At 44.1% G+C, this 19,019-nt stretch overlaps 1 protein-coding gene and 1 long non-coding RNA gene across 3 annotated transcripts in view; one reads left to right on the top strand and one right to left on the bottom strand.

Annotated features, from left to right (window-relative positions):
• Nucleotides 1-2,567: 2,567 nt before the first annotated feature.
• The window catches only part of ARHGAP39 (Rho GTPase activating protein 39), a 430,277-nt gene continuing 413,825 nt past the window's right edge, over nucleotides 2,568-19,019 (top strand). For both annotated transcript variants that reach the window (XM_043538964.1, XM_037891871.2), the window contains exon 1: nucleotides 2,568-2,714. In XM_043538964.1, the coding sequence (XP_043394899.1) occupies nucleotides 2,704-2,714 (11 nt within the window). In that variant the 5' untranslated portion in view covers nucleotides 2,568-2,703. The remainder of the gene's footprint in view (nucleotides 2,715-19,019) is intronic.
• LOC122464375 lies at nucleotides 7,605-17,615 on the bottom strand. Its single transcript, XR_006288328.1, has 3 exons — nucleotides 17,487-17,615; nucleotides 13,745-13,754; nucleotides 7,605-7,616 (listed from the first exon to the last, which is right to left on the bottom strand). It is a non-coding gene; the product is annotated as an uncharacterized LOC122464375 (long non-coding RNA).

The following is a 19,019-nucleotide window of genomic DNA, read 5'->3' as shown; positions in this document are numbered from 1 at the left end:
AACAGCCATTGATGGACCTTTCCTCCATGAATTTATCTAGTTCTCTTTTGAACCCTGTTATAGTCTTTGCCTTCACAACAGCTTCTGGCAAGAAGTTCCACAGGTTGACTGTGCGTTGTGTGAAAAAATACTTCCTTTTGTTTGTTTTAACCTGCTGCCTATTAATTTAATTTGATGGCCCCTAGTTCTTGTGTTATGAGAAGGAGTAAATAACACTTCCTTATTCACCTCCACATCAGTCATGATTTTATAGACCTCTATCATATCCCCCTTTAGTCATCTCTTTTCCAAGCTGAAAAGTCCCAGTCTTATTAACCTCTCCTCAGATGGAAGCTATTCCATCCCCTAGTAATTTTGTTGCCCTTTTCTGTACCTTTTCCAATTCCAATATATCTTTTTGAGATGGGGCGACCACATCTGCATGCAGTATTCAAGATGTGAGTGTAGCATGGATTTATATAGAGGCAACATGATATTTTCTGTTTTATTGTCTATCCTGTTCCTAATGATTCCCAACATTCTGTTCGTTTTTTTGACTGCCGCTGCATATTGAGTGGATGTTTTCAGAGAACTATTCACAATGACTCCAAGATCTCTTTCTTGAGGGGTAACAGCTAATTTAGACCCCATAATTTTATATGTATAGTTGGGATTATGCTTTCCAATGTGCATCACTTTGCATTTATCAACATTGAATTTCATCTGCCATTTTGTGACCCACTGGTCACCCATTTTTGTGAGATCCCTTTGCAGCTCTTCACAGTCTGCCTGGGACTTAACTATCTTGAGTAATTTTGTATCATCTACAAATTTGACCACTTCACTATTTAGCCCTTTTCTCAGATCATTTATGAATATATTGAATAGGACTGGGTCCAGTACAGACCCCTGGGGGAAACCATTATTTACCTTTCGCCATTCTGAAAACTGACCATTTATTCCTACCCTTTGTTTCCTATCTTTTAACCAGCTACTGATCCATGAGAGGGACCTTCCCTCTTATCCCATGACAGCTTCCTTTGCTTAATAGCCTTTGGTGAGGGACCTTGTCAAAGGCTTTCTGAAAATCTAAGTACACTATATCCACTGGATCACCCTTGTGCACCTGTTTGCTGACCCCCTCAAAGAATTCTAGTAGATTGGTGAGGTATGATTTCCCTTTACACAAACCATGTTTACTCTTCCCCAACAAATCATGTTAATCTATGTGTCTGACAATTCTGTTCTTTATTATGGTTTCATGGCTGGTACTGAAGTTAGGTTTACCAGCCTGAAATTGCCGGGATCTCCTCTGGAACCTTTTGTAAAAATTGGCCTCACATAAGCTATCCTCCTGTCATCTGGTACATAAGCTGGTTATATACCACAGTTAGTAATTCAGCAATTTCACATTTGAGTTCCTTCAGAACTCTTGGGTGAATACCCTCTGGTCCTGGTGACTTAATACTGTTTAGTTTATCAATTTGTTCCAAAAACTCTTCTAATGATACTTCAGTTTGGGACAGGTCCTCAGATTTTCCACCAGAAAGAATGGCTCAGCTTTAGGGATCTCCCTCACATCCTCAGCCATGAAGACCAATGCAAAGTTTTGTATACAGTGCCTAGCACAATGGGGCCCTGATCTTGAGTGAAGCTTCTAAATGCTACTGTAATTCAAATAATATTTGTATCGTTAAAATAAGGATAACAAATTGCATTATAGAAATCCTAAAACCCCTACTCTGTATGCCCCAGGTACCCTAACATAATTTTAAAATACATCTTAAGTGCAGCAGCACAATTAAAAATAATCCACCACCAGTTAGTATGAAGTGTGCAAAATGTTGCTAAAAATAGGTAGATTATAAACAACTAGATTGTGTAAAGTCAAATTAAATGGGGTTGATTAAAGACTAGAGTTATTTGGACTGTAAACGCTCCAATGCAGGGATTGTCTTTTTGTTTATAGAGAGTTTAAGACCAGAAGGAACCAAGAGATCATTTGGTCCGACTGCCTGCATATCACAGGCCCTTCATATCACAGGCCCTTCAATGTCACCCGTTTTGTTTGTACAGCACCTAGCACAATAGGCCCCACTTCCTGAATGTGGGGCTCCCAGGTGATTAAAATACAGGGGCTGGAATGTGAGTAGGGGGCCTAGGTGCTGTAACTAGGGGTGGTGGGGGTGCCACAGCACCCCTTAGCTCGCAGCGGTTTCCATCATATCCCGGGTTTACAGGTTGGTTGAAGGGCTCTCAGCACCCCCACTGGACACATTGTTCCAGCACCATTGGTGGGGGGCTGGCAGAGGTCAGAAATGGGCAGATTCTAGGAAATTCTAGGACAGAAATAGATTGGAACAGGCGGAGTTAGGGAAGCAGCAGGCGGTTACAGGTGAGTGCTATGGACTGGGCCCAGCTGTTGCCCACAGGTGGGCTGTAGCTGCTGCAGCCCCTGCCTCCCGGGCAGGAACTACACCTCCCATGAGCACCTGGGCGGGGGGCGGGGCTTGGGCCGCAGGCCCCGCCCCCCGCGGCGCCTGGTTGGCTGCGGCCGGGTGAGGTCAGGTTGTCGATGGTGACGGGGGGACGCGGCGGGGCTGCAGCCGGAGCCGGAGCCTCAGTCGGTGTCGGGAGCCGGAGCCGCTGGGGCCATGGGCTGGCGGGCGGGGGCCGCCGCTCTGCGCACCCAGCCTGCCGCGCGCTAGCGAGCCGCCGGGGAAGATGGCGGAGAGGTAGATGCGGGCCCCCCCCCACGGCACCTGTTCCCCCCCCTCGCACTGCCCCCCTCACAGCCCCCCCCCGGCGTGCTCCCGCCGCTGGGCTGGGGTCCGTGTGCCCCCCCTCACAGCCCCCCCCCCCGGCGTGCTCCCCCCGCTGGGCTGGGGTCCGTGTGCCCCCCCTCACAGCCCCCCCCGGCGTCCTCCCGCCGCTGGGCTGGGGTCCGTGTGCCCCCCCCTCACAGCCTCCCCCCGGCGTCCCTCTGAGACCCCCCCTTCACAGCCCCACCCCCCTGGCGTCCTCCCCCCGCTGGGCTGGGGTCCGTGTGCCCCTTCGCTGCCCCACCCTCTGGTGTCCCCTTCTCCTCTGAGACCCCCCCTCACAGCCCCACCCTCACCATGTCCCCCAGCGTGGGGGGGGTGGTCTGTGTCCTCTCCCCTCACAGCTCCATCCCTACCGTGTCCCCTTCCCCCTGAAACCCACCTTATAGCGCCAACCTCCTCCCCCCACCCACCCCCACCGCTGAGACCCTTCCTCACAGCTCCACTGCATCCCACTCCCCCTGCTGGGTTGGGGTTCTTTTGGGGGGGGGGGTCTGTGCTAGTGGTGTTGGGTTTTAATGCCCCCCCCCCCGCTGTGGGGTGTTGGTGTCGGACATGCTGTGGGGGAGGGTTGCTGGGGGTATCTGAACAGGGGTTTATGAGGATGTAGGGTAGTATGAGAGATTGGGACTGGGGTGAAGGGGCAAGTGCAAAAGAGGGTGGGGTGGGGTTGGGGGGTATGTATATGTGGCAAGTGAGAGGGGGTAAGGCATGGTTGTTGGCAGGCTGCACACCGATATGGGGTATGGATGCATATGGGTGTGTGCAGGGCATAGAGACTATAGGCTTGTGGGTGTGGGGGTAGGGATGTCCATGAGGTGCTGATTATTATGGGGTGGTGAGATGGGGTGTGTGTGGATATAGGGAAAAGGGGAGTGTATGGTTCAGACTCTTCATATCATAGGATCTGTTCAATGGTATTGTGATAAAGGGTGTGTGGATTATAGGGCTGCAGTGGGATGTGCTGGGGGTGTGTATTGGTATGGGGTAGGGCGTGTGCATAAGGGGGATGAGTTTGTGTTTGTGCTGGAATGGGTTTTATTTGTTTTACATGTGCAGCACTTGCAATCCTCTGTCTTTCTCTGTCCTGTGTGCTGCTCCGCGGCTGAACTGGCTACTTCTCCTGCTGCTTTCTGAGCCCTGTGTTCTTGAGCTGCAAAAACTGCAGGATTTTTTTTTCCCTGTGTGATACCAGTTTAATCAACCCTCAGGTGACCTCTGCAGAAAAACCCACAGCTGTCATGCTCCTACACTTCACCTGGTGAACAGAGCTTGGGTGGCTTTTAGAAAAGCCATTAAAGGGAATTCATTATATGAGGTCCTAGGTGCATGAAAGCAGCAGGTGGCTTGAATGAGGCAGTGCCTGTCACTGTGTTTACATCTGGCCCAGTAGTAAACAAGGTGTGGTACTGTGATTCAGTGCATCAGTGCCATCAGCCCACCAGGTGTGGTGCTGTCTCTGCAGTTTTTTGTGCACCATTGAGTGTGCCTTCCCATGGTAGCATGTGCCCAGATAGTAGTTGCACTGAACGCTAATATAGCTGTGCATTCATTAAAAACAGTGTGATTGCACTTCACTGAAAATCTGCAGCCTTCATTTGCACTGTTGCTATGAGTGCTAATTTCTTTGTGAGGGGGAAATCAACACCCTTACACTTGAATAATTTGGCTTAATTTTAGAAATGTCCAGCTGTTTTTTGATATGGAGAGAGACAGTTTCTTGCAGTATAGCATTCATGGGTGTGACCTATGTGTAAGATTCAGGCTGTGGCTGGACTGTGCTGGCAGGCTAAATTAGATCTGTTCCTATGCTGGATGCCTTTTTGTAGTGCTGCTGTTGGAATGTTAGGGTTTTGTTACGTCGTTGATTTTAATTGATGAAATTGCTTATTTCTTCTGCACTATTAACTATGCTTTAAGTGAACCATAAAGAATGGATGCAGGAGATGGGGATCAAGGTCCCCAGTGTTGATTACCCTCCTTCAGTCACAGTGAAGCAATTGTGTGGGATATGGCCATGTGAACCTAATAGATTCTCAGTTGTACTGTGCCCTGGAGGAGAGCGGACTCTTCCCTGGAGGTCTCAGCCTATACATGCTGGAGGGAAATTCCTTCTCTTAGTTTAAACCTAGTGCCAGTGAATGACATTCACTGTGGCTCTTGCATCTAATCCCATTTCTACACTGAGATGGAACTGGTTGATTCTTTTTTCTTAGAACCCAGTGAAGTAGATTCTGCCAGCACCTCCTGGGGCAGAAAATCCTAAATATGTATCATTTGGGAGAGGGAAGCTGGCAGAGAAAGGCCCTCTGATTTCTAGCTTTGTTTGTTCCCTAGGAGGTTGTGGGCAGCATTTCCTATTAAAAGCCCTTGCCTATGGAATTTTCTGCCACTGGAGATCAGATGGGCCTAGATCTAGCCTCCCTGCAAGCCTTATTTCTTTTCATTAGTAGAAGACCTGTGTGAAGAGAGCAGCCGTAAGAGCAGAAGGCCACTAGTGAGGTTGATCTGGTTTGGGGAGTGTTTTAAAGAGGACGGGGAGCAGAGTTGTGGTCCTTTTGATAGAACTGATGTTGCTTCTGTAGAGGTGCATGAGGTATGCTTTTGGTGGTGGTCACGTTACTTACATGTATTTATAGAGTGCCTGTGGTCTCTGGGTGTACTCTGTGGCTTAAATATGGTAATAAACAATTCTAAATAAAAGAAGCAAAAATGCCAGTCTTGTGTAACTTGCAGCTTTGAAGGAGATGAGGCCAGTTGGCTAAGGGCCCAGGGTTTCATAGCTCATAAACAGATAAAATTTGGGTGAAAAGATGCAGCAGGATATGGCTAAATGTATTTCTATTGGGTGCAGGTGCTTTGAGAACAGCCTGCTTCTGGCTACTAACAACCTTATATTGGGACAATGAGTTTGAGTGATCTGTACAGGGTTGGGTCAGAGATGGAGAGGCTGGTCTTTAAAGGATTTGTGAATAGTGATCAACACTTTGAATTTCATCTATCAGCCAGTGCAGGTTGCGGAGCATGGATGTGCTATATTTTTTTTTCTTCTCTTGTTCCATTCAGGAGGGCAGCTGCTCCCTGCTGTAGCTGTAACCTCCAGGTGGCTTTCATGGTTAGTCCTAGATTGATCCTGTTACAATGGTTAAATCTAGAAGTAAAGAAGGCAAAAGAGTGTAATCTTGACCAGCCTTAGGAGGATTCATGGGTGTGGATGAGGTGTATGTGTCCACTGATAAAGCTGGCAATATAGAAGCAGTGAGGCATCTAAGACCCCAACATTATGGGGCGTGTTGATAATGGTGAAGCTGATTACCTTATTTTATTGGGTAATTATAGTCTTAATTGTCTTTCCTTGCCACTCAACTTCAACCAGCTTGCTTACATTTAAGTCTGAGCTCTCCCAGACACCAAGAGGTTGGTGAAAGATGTCTGGGTCTGATGAGAAGACTTTGAGCTGAGTATCCGCATACTGTGGAGTGTAGCCACAGACACACTATTTCCCTTGTGTCCTTTTGCATCTTACCTTGAATAGAGCCTTCCATACGTTGGTGAACTCCCATAATTAGGATCTTTCAGAGTCTTTCTCCCAATTCTACAAACCTGAGATGTTCTTTGTATCATTAAAGCCAGGTATCTTTCATAGCTTGTTTAAAATTTCTTCCCTGTTCCCTCTCCATGCATAGCAAGGTAAGATTGCTCCCAGGAGTGGTGTAGAACTTCCCTTTTTATAGAGCCTCTCTGATGCAGAGTTTGCCTTCTGACTCTTAGTTCCACAATATATCCATTTATGTTTGCTCCTGCTAGAATTCACCAGCCATTTCATAGGTTATCACACCCATTCCCTTGGTGCTTTTGGGACCTGTAATAAGAAAAGGGAAATCTAGGCTACCTGTCAGGAAGGAATATCTTGACAATGAACTATTTGGCTGTGAAATTTTCCCTCTAGAGAAATGGTGGAAGCCCCGCCTACTGGAACATTCATGTTTAGACTAGTAAATGTGCAATATGGAACAATCCTGCCCTTCCTTAGGTCATGGTAGCCCATCTCCCTATTAATGATATTCTCTTCCCCCTCTAACTCGTATGATTCTGATATGTTTAAATCTTTTTGAAGGTATCAGTGTTGTTTCCAACTTCTTGTCTGTCAACAAATTTGGGAGCAGTTCAATCAGAGGACTGAGATTGGGATTCCTAGGTTCTGTCCTTTTGTCACGGACTTGCTCTGACCTTGAACAAATCATTTAAACTCTCTGTTACCAGTTTCTTGCTGTAAAATGGGTATAATGAGCCCTGCCCACCTTACCGGGTTACGGAGAATTAAGTAAATATTTGACTCTTTGAAATCCTTGGTGCTAGAATAGTGCAAAGTGTTAGCGTACCCTTTCCACAGGCACATTCCTACTTTAGACAGTAGACCAAATGAAGAGCAGCATCTGCAACTCCAGATACTGGTGAATTCTCTCCATTCAGAGCTGTTAATATTTACAATGATCTGTGCTTATGATCATCTATCCAGTTTGCTGTCCAGTTTGTATATCCATGTTCAGGCTAGCCAGCCTAAGAATCCATGCCAGAAATTTCCATACTAGCATGCCTAAGGAGAGATACTTCAATCCTGATTAAGTGCTTTACTTTTTGGTGTCCTTGTTGAGAAGTTTTGGCCTCTATGTGGGGATTTTGTTGCAAGTTTAAATGATAGTGTAGCTGGAATACATGTGATCTCTTCATCAGCAAGTAGCTTGGTTTGGGATTTATTTTATGTAAGATCATGGAGGTTTTGATAACCCTTTCTGTCAATCTATTTATAATAGTCTCCATGATTTTACCAACCGTAAGACTGCACACTTGTTGGATTGCGCCCACTCCTTTCTTCAAGGGAGGGTACCCCTCAAATTCTAAGGTGATTGCCTAATATGGTGATGTGTGGTATTTTAAAAACAACAAAACTAATAGAACATAAAATTTTCAGGTGTCCAGGCTGATCCCGGGTGTAAAACAAATGTATGTTAGTGGGATTGCCAGTTCACATGCAGCTCTACTGATATTTTGGGCACTGGTTATGAATCATTGGGGCATGAAGATTAATTGGGGTGTAAGATTTTATGCTTGCAATCACTGTACAATGATAGGTTTCAGAGTAGCAGCCGTGTTAGTTTGTATTCGCAAAAAGAAAAGGAGTACTCGTGGCACCTTAGAGACTAACAAATCTATTTGAGCATAAGCTTTCATGAGCTACAGCTCGCTTCATCGGATGCATTCAGTGGAAAATACAGAGGGGAGATTTATATACATAGAGAACATGAAACAATGGGTGTTACCATACACACTGTAACCAGAGTGATCACTTAAGGTGAGCTATTACCAGCGGGAGGGGGAGTGAACCTTTTGTAGTGATGATCAAGGTGGGCCATTTCCAGCAGTTGACAAGAACATCTGAGGAAGGGTGGGGGATAAACATGGGGAAATAGTTTTACTTTGTGTAATGACACATCCACTCCCAGTCTCTATTTAAGCCTAAGTTAATTGTATCCAGTTTGCAAATTAATTCCAATTCAGCAGTCTCCTGTTGGAGTCTGGTTTTGAAGGTTTTTTTTGTTGAAGTATTGCCACTTTTAGGTCTGTAATCGAGTGACCAGAGAGATTGAAGTGTTCTCCGACTGGTTTATGAATGTTATAATTCTTGACATCTGATTTGTGTCCATTTATTCTTTTACGTAGAGACTGTCCAGTCTGACCAATGTACATGGCAGAGGGGCATTGCTGGCACATGATGGCATATATCACATTGGTAGATGTGCAGGTGAACGAGCCTCTGATAGTGTGGCTGATGTGATTAGGCCCTATGATGGTGTCCCCTGAATAGGTATGTGGACAGAGTTGGCAACGGGCTTTGTTGCAAGGATAGGTTCCTGGGTTAGTGGCTCTGTTGTGTGGTGTGTGGTTGCTGGTGAGTATTTGCTTCAGGTTGGGGGGCTGTCTATAAGCAAGGACTGGCCTGTCTCCCAAGATCTGTGAGAATGATGGGTCGTCCTTCAGGATAGGTTGTAGATCCTTGATGATGCGTTGGAGAGGTTTTAGTCGGGGGCTGAAGGTGACAGCTAGTGGCGTTCTGTTATTTTCTTTGTTGGGCCTGTCCTGTAGTAGGTGAGTTCTGGGTACTCTTCTGGCTCTATCAATCTGTTTCTTCACTTCAGCAGGTGGGTATTATAGTTGTAAGAAGGCTTGATAGAGATCTTGTTGGTGTTTGTCTCTGTCTGAGGGGTTGGAGCAAATGCAATTGCATCGCAGAGCTTGGCTGTAGACAATGGATCGTGTGGTGTGGTCTGGATGAAAGCTGGAGGCATGTAAGTAAGTATAGCGGTCAGTAGGTTTCCAGTATAGGGTGGTGGTTATGTGACCATTGCTTATTAGCACCGTCGTGTCCAGGAAGTGGATCTCTTGTGTGGACTAGTCCAGGCTGAGGTTGATGGTGGGATGGAAATTGTTGAAATCGTGGTGGAATTCCTTAAGGGCTTCTTTTCCATGGGTCCAGATGATGATGATGTCATCAATGTAGCGCAAGTAGAGGAGGGGCGTTAGGGGACGAGAGCTGAGGAAGCGTTGATCTAAGTCTATCTCGGGGCCTCTCCTTCTGCCCCTCCACCCCCACGAACATGATACAGTTCTGTGGTGACCTAGAATCCTATTTTCGACACCTCTAACTCAAGGAATGTTTCCAACACACCTCTGAACATACTAACCCACAGAGAGCTTCCTACCAAGACTACAAAAAGGAGGATTCTGGGTGGACTTCTCCTGAAGGTCGAAACAACAGACTGGACTTCTACATAGAGTGCTTCCGCCGATGTGCACGGGCTGAAATTGTGGAAAAGCAGCATCACTTGCCCCATAACCTCAGCCGTGCAGAACACAACGCCATCCACAGCCTCAGAAACAACTCTGACATCTTTGTCAGCATTTTTGACTATGGAGGTGCTGTCGTCATGAATAGGTCGGAATATGAACAGGAGGCTGCTCGGCAGCTCTCCAACACCGCTTTCTACAAGCCATTACCCTCTGATCCCACTGAGGGTTACCAAAAGAAACTACAGCATTTGCTCAAGAAACTCCCTGAAAAAGCACAAGAACAAATCCGCACAGACACACCCCTGGAACCCCAACCTGGGGTATTCTATCTGCTCCCCAAGATCCATAAACCTGGAAATCCTGGACGCCCCATCATCTCAGGCGTTGGCACCCTGACAGCAGGATTGTCTGGCTATGTAGACTCCCTCCTCAGGCCCTACGCTACCACCACTGACTTCCTGAGGAAACTACAATCCATTGGTGACCTTCCTGAAAACTACATCCATAGTGGCCAGGATGGTGAAGCCCTCTACACCAACATTCCACACAAAGATGGACTACAAGCCGTCAGGAACAGTATCCCTGATGATTTCACGGCAAACCTGGTGGCTGAACTTTGTGGACTTTGTCCTCACCCATAACTATTTCACATTGGGGGACAATGTATACCTTCCTTCAAATCAGCAGCACTGCTATGGGTACCCGCATGGCCCCACAGAATGCCAACATTTTTATGGCTGACTTAGAACAACGCTTCCTCAGCTCTCATCCCCCAACGCCCCTCCTCTACTTGCGCTACATTGATGACATCTTCATCCTCTGGACCCATGGAAAAGAAGCCCTTGAGGAATTCCACCACGATTTCAACAATTTCCATCCCACCATCAACCTCAGCCTGGACCAGTCCACACAAGAGATCCACTTCCTGGACACGACGGTGCTAATAAGCTCCTCAGCTCTCGTCCCCTACTCACCCCACTCTACTTCCTGCTGTATTTTCCACTGCATGCATCTGATGAAGTGGGCTTTAGCCCACGAAATCTTATGCTCAAATAAATTTGTTAGTCTCTAAGGTGCCACAAGTACTCCTTTTCTTTCTGTACAATGATAGTGGTTATATCATTCATTCCATACATTCTTATAACTTATTTATTTGACCATGTTCATGGCCCCCAAAGGTAAATATTATAGAAAACTTCATTCTTACCCCCTGATCCATGTCCCTTGATGAGGTTTTTCTCTGCTTAAGTTCTGTAATGATCCTACAGTAACCTCTTCCCTTCAGCATGTTTAAAAAATAATTTGTTGTTCCTCTCTTCAGCAACCATGCTCTCCCTCTTGCATTTTTTGCTTCAGTGGTTATTACCTTACATGCTCTAGATAACTCATTGAACTTTGGCTTCTTCTTTTCCTCTTCCATCTCTTCTCAAAAGATTTCTGCTGTAATACTCTTTTCATTTTACTGTTAATCCAGGATGGCTATTTTTAATCCCCTACTTGCTTTCTTGGCAACTGGGATAAATCTACTCTAGGTGCTAAGTGGAACCACTTGAGTATTTTCCAGGCAGCATATACACCCTGCCCTTTAAATTAGTTGTTCCTTTTTGAGTGCACTTGTACAACTTCTAACACTTGCTTTCTCAAAGTTCTACCTTTCCCCCCCCCGTCTGCTTCAGTCTATCCATGAAAAAACTGGAGCACTGTATTGCTGCTACCATTTGTTTCTCATGGAGTTAGCTGCTGTGTCTGTTAGCACTTCCCTCTTGCTGGCACCTTGGCTGCCCCTTTAGAGAATGCTCTTGCCTAATAATTCAACACTGTCCCTGCTTTGAGTTATCAGCTTTCCCTGCTGGATGGGATTTTCCAAAAAGTTAGGCTATGTCTACACTGCACTTCCTTCAGTAAAATTTTTGTCGATTTGGTGATGTGAAAAACCTGCCCCCCCCCCGATAGACAAGCTTTACTGTTGAAAAGTGCTGGTGTGGAGAGCGCTACCGCCCCTCTTTGGGGGTGGTTTTATTTTGTCAGCAGGAGAGGGCTCTCCTGCTGACAGTGTGGCTACACAGCGTACTGTACAGCTGTGCTGCTGTAAGGTGCACAGTGCAAACATAGCCTGAGTCTCAGGACAGTCCCCTTCCTCTGGTGGCTAACTCCAGGGTCACCTATCGCTGTGGGCTTGTAACACATTTGCAGACTCTAGCTTCAGCCAACTAAATCTGACTTGCTTTTCTAACCTCACTGTGTGTTGCAAATGATGAATGTATTCTGTGTATGCAATGCTATACACCCTTGTATTATTCTATTGATGCAGCGCAGTTGGGACTCTGTTCTTGGATAACAGTTGCTAGCTAGCCTAGTGGATAGTAAGTCTCCTGTGTCGTGTCGTTTCCCCCCCCCCCCCCCCGCGATATCTAACCTTGTGGCCCTGGGGTCTCCTATTTTCAAGCCTCTTCCTAGCCCTCCCAAAGAGCCTCCCTTACTCAGGATGTTATCCTGAGCAGGCAGGCTTCTGTCCCAGCAGGTGCTCCAGTTCCTTAAGGACCTAAATGCCTCCTGCATTACAGTACATTCTCAACGACACAACAGGGGACTGGATCTCCTGTCTATACAATCTATATGGAGATCTTGTTAATATCTAGCTTTAAAAAAATCAATCAAAGCAAACAAGCAGTGTGGGCTTATTAAATATAAGGTGTCGTAAGCCAGTGGCACATCTTTTTTTTTTTTTTAAAGAAAAGCAAAACTACTTCTTTTAAAATGAGAAATGTGCAATTTTGACTGTTGGTTAACATCTCATAAAACTTCTGGCAAATGAAGTCTGAAATAGACTGTCAGAATGAGAAGCCTTTGCTTATTGTATTTTACAGATAGTGTGATCCAGAATTTTGTTCTTGAATTGAACACCGATTGGTAGTTATTTCTGGTACAGAGCAGAGCTATTTCTTGACTTCTGAATCATTAACTCATCATTGCAGACTTCCAAATATGTTTGGCAATAGAGAGAACTTATTGAGGACATGGGGATTAAGTGAAAAGACAGCAAAATGATATCTGGATTTTAATGCTCCATAGAGAGGAGGTTCTCCCCCCCCCCCCGCCGGTTAATGGTTATTGTGTACAGTTGAGTCTGATTGGTGTAAGCGTGGCTAACCTGCTGCGTTCAGAACTGTGCAGTGCCCACAAGCTGCCCTCCTCTTTCTTCTGAGGGCACAACACAGAATTCCTGTTCTATCAGTAAGAGAAAAAGGGATATGATATTTCAGAAAAATCTCTATCCAACAGTAAATTCTTGTAACTATTGATACTTTGTGCTTCTCTAGCACCTTCCCTCTGAGGCTCTCAATGCATTCTACAGATGTTCATTTAGACTCACGACATTCCTGTCACTATTATTCCTGTTTTATAAATGGGAAAATAGACACAGTGAGGATGACCCTGTCCAAAGTCACACAAGAATTACATGACAGGGCCAGAAATAGAAGAACCCAAGTCTTCAGACTGTTCTGGGCCTTGACCATGAGATCACGTTTCCTTACCTCTACTGTTACGCATTATGAGGAATCTTTTGCATTTAAGTTAAAGTGAAACTTTGCAATGTAGCATTTACAGAAAACAAATGTGAGTCTGTGTCCATTTCTGCTGCTGTCAGATGCACGTGGTCTCTGGTCTGCCTTTTTCGAGGTGATGACATTTCTCTGTTCGCCTCATTGCATTTTTATCGATCTATTTGCTCTGTGCTCTGCTCAAATGTAAATGACTTGCACAGGCAACGTGTTTGGAAATCCAGCCTCTTTACCATCTAGAAATGTTGTTAACTCTGAGTTGAAGGTACATTATTATTTTATTGATTTCTATAGTACCTCTTGCAAGCTTGAAAGCACTTCATATGCTGTAGGCAGGTAGCATGTGAAGAAGTTCTTTACCTAGTAAAATGCAGCCATCTCCAGGGTAGCGTTTCTTGCCCCTGTCCTTTTTAGTCATGAACCTTGATAGCCATTCTGAAAGGCAGCATTGTGGGGAGAGGAGTTGACAGCTTTTTCTCATCTTCTCAAGTGTCTAGAAATCCTTTCCTTTATTCCTCCTTGAGATCAAACTAAAATCCACCTCTGGGTGTCTCTGACATAAGTGTCCCCACTTCCCATTCTACATGATGAGTGAAATAAATACTGGTACTATAGGCCTGGTGTGTACATAAAAGCTTAATTAGATTTCTCTACCTGAATCTGTTTGAAGATAATTTCTTATGCTCTCAGCTGTGGTAGGATCCCTGCTCCCTTCTAAAAGTCATGTGTCCATCTGCCTTTAGTGGCATATCCTATCCAACCCACCTCTCCAGGTGTGTATCAGAATTGGTCAGGAGAAGGGAGGCTGAAATGAGGATGGAAGAACTAATTTCATGACCATAGCTGTGTTAATTAAGAGTGATTGTTATAAAACAACAGGGTGGGATGGGGGACAGAGTCTCCATAAGATTTTCCCCTTCAGATAGAATTTGGGTTTTTTTAGGACTGCTGGGAGCTTTTAGATCTATTTCCCCACGCACCCTTTGAAGTGGTACTGTTGAATCTGTCATAGCTCCCAATAGTATCACTTTCAAGGCTGTAAGGAAAAATTGCAAATGAATATGTCAAGCTTGCAGTCATTTAGAACCCTTTTTAGTTTTGCATATCTAATATCTCCTTAATGTCACGGTGAGTAATCTGGATCATAGTTCAGATACTCAGTGCTAGAGCAAGGTTTGTGTCAACCTCTTCATTCAAATCTGTTTGAGAGTAGGGTGTGGCCTATAAATTAAAAAATTGCTCCAGGAGGCAACTTAGCATATGTTCTGGTTTTATAAAATTTCCAATTAAAAATCTAAATATCAAGGCTTATTTACTCTGTCTTGAAGGAAACACAAGTGGCTATGACACTAAGCAGTAATGCCTGGAACAACTATTTTTTTTCCCAAGGAAACTTTGTTTAGATAACTGACAGATCTACTTTCCCCTTCTTTGCTGGGAGTGATTCACAGTGAAATAGTGGCTGGAGTAGAAAAAGGCTCTAAGAAGAAAGAAGAGCAGAATTGCTCTTGACCGGTCAAATGGAGATTTTTTTTTTTTAAAGCAAGTAAGCAATAGTCCACGTGACAGATGGCACTTTTGTGCGATATCCTGGAAAGACTTAATACAATAAAGTTTGTATTACGGTGTGTTGGTATTATATGTAACCTCTCTGGTAAGGTGGGGTGGGGAAATGTGACAAATATTGCAACCCTATGCTGTATAATTAGGGTCCATTGGAACTAAAAACAGTGAGTGGCAATTAAGACCCATCAGCCAGGTTGTAACCCCGTCAGAGAGGTACCCCATCCTGGGGAGACTCGCATATACTAGTTCAAACTATATTATCCAGAGACCAACAGACAAAGAAAGGACTTTTGGCATAAATAGCACTGAGTATGTTTAAAATTCAGGCTTTCTTTCTAATACAGCAAATGGACATGACCTTCTGCCCAATGGGGTCTAATCCTTGCAGAAGGGTTGTAAAGTCTTGACGTAGTTAGGCCCCATAAGACTCATGGGTGACCTCTGATAAACTTGGCCCGAGGACAGGGAATACAGGTGCAGTGACCCTGAGACTGTGAGAGTCTGGTTGGATTTACCTTAGCCCACCATCCCTGTGATAGTTTTGAACCTCCAGGTCACCATTTTTCAGAACAAGCAGTAACTTTACAACAACTCCATGCTGGTGAGGTATTTGTAAGTCCCTGTGGTGATCCATGGTGCTGTGGTCTGCAGTTGAATTATATTTGCCCTAATGTTCCTCCTCAGTTTGAAACCTCACAGCAGCAAGTAGGAAGTCCTACAGCGAAAGTCTTGCTGTGTTGATGTGAAGGTTTAGGACACAGTATAGAGCCAGACCTGGGAGCAAGGGTCTGACTGGCTTCATTTAAAAACAAACATAGTAGAGTCTAGAGGAGGGATGGGAGGTCCTGCCTGGAGCAAGCAGCAAGCTCAAGAGGGAGTGTTGGTGATGGTATGGTGGAAGCAGAGAGGAGTTTGTAAGTACAGTTCTGCCTCTGGGCTCTACTACTTACTTCAATAAACAATATTCAATGCCTTTAATGAAAACTCTTAGAAGGTGCGGCGTTTGGGCGATAACTCTGTGCCTGATTTATGAAGACCAGGATAGGCAGCCTAGCTGCTTAGTATGAGATGCCATCTCTTCCCCTTCTCTCCCCTTCCCCCCCCCTTTTTTAATCCCCATCTAACCTGTAAAAAAGTCATTTCTGTAATGGGACTCGGAGTTCCTAGCTCTGGGCGCCATGTTTCATGCAGCTGATCCTGATAAATCAAGGAGTTTTCTGTTCTTGAAGTTCTGAAAGTGGAGTAATTTTTGTATTTTGTTGGATCAGGTTATTCAAATTTTCATTTTTCTGAATGAATCAAAATGGCTAAGGGAGTAGGCTCTCAAAATGTAAATGAAGGGGTGGATTGGAGCAGCAGGTTGCTGTTGCTGATTGGCCAGTTGCAGCACACTGCGCTGGTAAACTCAAATTCTGTTGATCTTGGGTGGTCAGCAGGTATGTTAGCAAGAACTAAGGGATGAGCTGCCTTCATGTTGGTTCGTATAGCACTGAGGGTATGGTTGGTACTTAGTAATTAACTCATGCTCGCAAAACTTAATATAAAGTATAAGGACCTGATCAACAGCCCTCTGAAATAAATTAAGATTTTTGGATTTCCGGGGCCTCTGGATCAAACCCTACGTGCCCATAAACCACAATAATGGGTGAAGTATAACAACCTAGGTAAATATATGGAAGATATACTTGGAATGTTTTTTTTATCTGTATTAGGAATATAGCAGTGATTTGTCTTAGAGATACTTACAGATGGTGGTACATAGATTTGCCTCTGAAGGCTCTGAATATATCTTTCTACCTAGATATTTTACTAGAGTAGCATTTAAAGATGTGAGATTATATGGAAATACCTACATTTCTTCGGTGGCTGAAAATAATTGGTTTTTAAGCCTTGTACCTCCTGTGGTATAACTGCATGCTTTGTCATCAGTTATTACTTATTAGTGTTTATAATGAGGGAAAACTACAGCAGAATGTCACAATGAAAGCTAACCTATTTTGTATTAGTACAGTACATTGCAAACACCTGCAGAGCTGTCTCTACAACCAAAAGCTTGAACATAAATCTTTCATTTTGGTACCCTGGGGAAGATGCTACAAGTCAGTTTATTTTAAGCCAGTGCTATTTATCCCTTAAAATTCCCTCTCTTTCAGATCCAACTGTTAGGATTTTAGTTTGACAAACTTAATAATTTAACAAAATTAAATGAGTCATTTTAATGAGAAAAAGCATCTGAAAGAAGAGCCTTAGTAAATAGGAAGAACTAAAATGATATAGATGCATTGTGTACATTACATTGGTACCTGGTGGCCCCAGTCAGGATCAGAACCCTGTTATGCTTGGAACTGTACAAAGACACATGAAGACATGATGCTTGCCCTAAAGAGCTTGCTAACTAAGGCAAATGACATCTGTAGGGCATGGGGAGAGGGCTGCAACCAAATAGGCAAATCTTATCTAGATGAGACATTACATTTTTAATTAATCAGTTATTCCCATCTGTCCCACTTAAACAGGCTTGGCAGAAATTGTTTCTTAGTTTTTATAATTTTGATGGATGCTATTGATATTTATTTTAGCATTTTTTATTGATTTTAAATTTTCACAGTTGTGGGAAATTATGGGGGATCAGACAATAGTGGGAGGTCTGACAATTATTTAATGACAATAGTTCAGATTAAAAAAGGTAAAGCTTTATAACTGATACAAATTGTCAACATCACATGTCAAAATATACGAAGTAAATATCCTTTAAATCAAACTCTGTTAAATTCTCAATCTGTATTTTTCTTGCGTTGCCTATCTGTAAACTTTGTTTATCATTGGAAATATTTTTCATCTGTTTGTGCATATGTAATTAAAATCCATGTTCATCAACATTTAGCAATAAAAATCTAATATTTCCAAGCCTTGACATAAGTGTCACTAATACTTATTTCCCCCTTTCAGTATCTCCTGATGCATTTGAGTCTTTGATCTAGTTTGGTAGAAGCTGTTTAAACCTCAGGTTGTTCAGCTCTTGTCCCCAGAGCAGGCAGACAGCCCTATCATATGTTGCAGTGAGCGAGCTGTCACAGGTACCTACTTTAATTTTGTCTACATTCAGCGACAGTAGTCCTAGATGGCAACTGGGCTCTCTCCCAGCAGGCAGAAAGCATCTTGTTAAAAATCAGTCTACGATGTGACATATCTGTGCCCATGTGCTGAAAGGTCAAGAAACTCAAAACCCTAATTAAGGGTCCTAATGCCAATCCTGCATACATGTGCAGGGTTCCCATTGAATTAATTGGGGGAGCCCCTGTGCATACATCCCACTGAAGAATTTGGCCCTAAATTTATTAATGTCTGGGGCATATTTTTGCTAAACTTGACTGTGTAGGCTGAACGAGGTCAGCACATGAGAGAGATAGGGGGCGGAGAACAAGAGTTGCTTTAGGTCTTATTTGATTTAGACCCATCCTAATTATGTATGCACAAAAAAAAAAAAATCTAATAGGCTAAATGTTGGACTGGTAATTTGGTAAATGAAATTACCAAAGAAGGAATGTTAATGGTAAGTTAACTTATCTGAATTAGAAAGCCTTGTATATACTAGAGATCTAGCCCCACTAATGCAGCTGTCCCAATATAGATGTAGTGCATTGGTGTAAACTGCAGCTTGCACCCAGTGTAGCTTGTCATGGTTTACACCAATGCAGCATGTCTACACTGTGGATGTGCACTGGGGCAGCTATGCCATTGGCTAAAACCCTAAATGTAGACAAGTTCTTGAATTCTCATGGGTACTCTCAAGATACTGTTAAGTGCCTTGGCCCTGACCCTGTGCTGGGAGGAGGGAGCACATACCTTGGCCACTGGAAGGCATGAATTGGGAATGGCTGAGTGACTACAAAAAATAACTTTCCCTCTGATACTCACCCCTTTTTGTCAACTGCTGGGAATGGGCCACATCCACTTTGATTGAATTGGCCTTGTTAGCACTAACCCCACTTGGTAAGGCAACTCTCATCTTTTCATGTGCTGTATATTTATACCTGCATACTGTATTTTCCACTCCACACATCTGATGAAGTGGATTATATCCCACGAAAGCTTATGCCCAAATACATTTCTTAGTCTCTAAGGTTCCACAAGGACTCCTCGTTGGTTGAATTAATACAATCTTTCTAGGGTTTTGATCCAGTTTGGGTGGAGAGCGGGTTGCCTGGCTCATTAAGGGCTGAATAACTAAGGATGGAAG

The sequence above is a fragment of the Chelonia mydas genome, chromosome 2 (assembly GCF_015237465.2).
Source record: "Chelonia mydas isolate rCheMyd1 chromosome 2, rCheMyd1.pri.v2, whole genome shotgun sequence".
NCBI lineage: Eukaryota > Metazoa > Chordata > Testudines > Cheloniidae > Chelonia > Chelonia mydas.
This window is presented reverse-complemented; position numbering and strand designations above follow the sequence as displayed.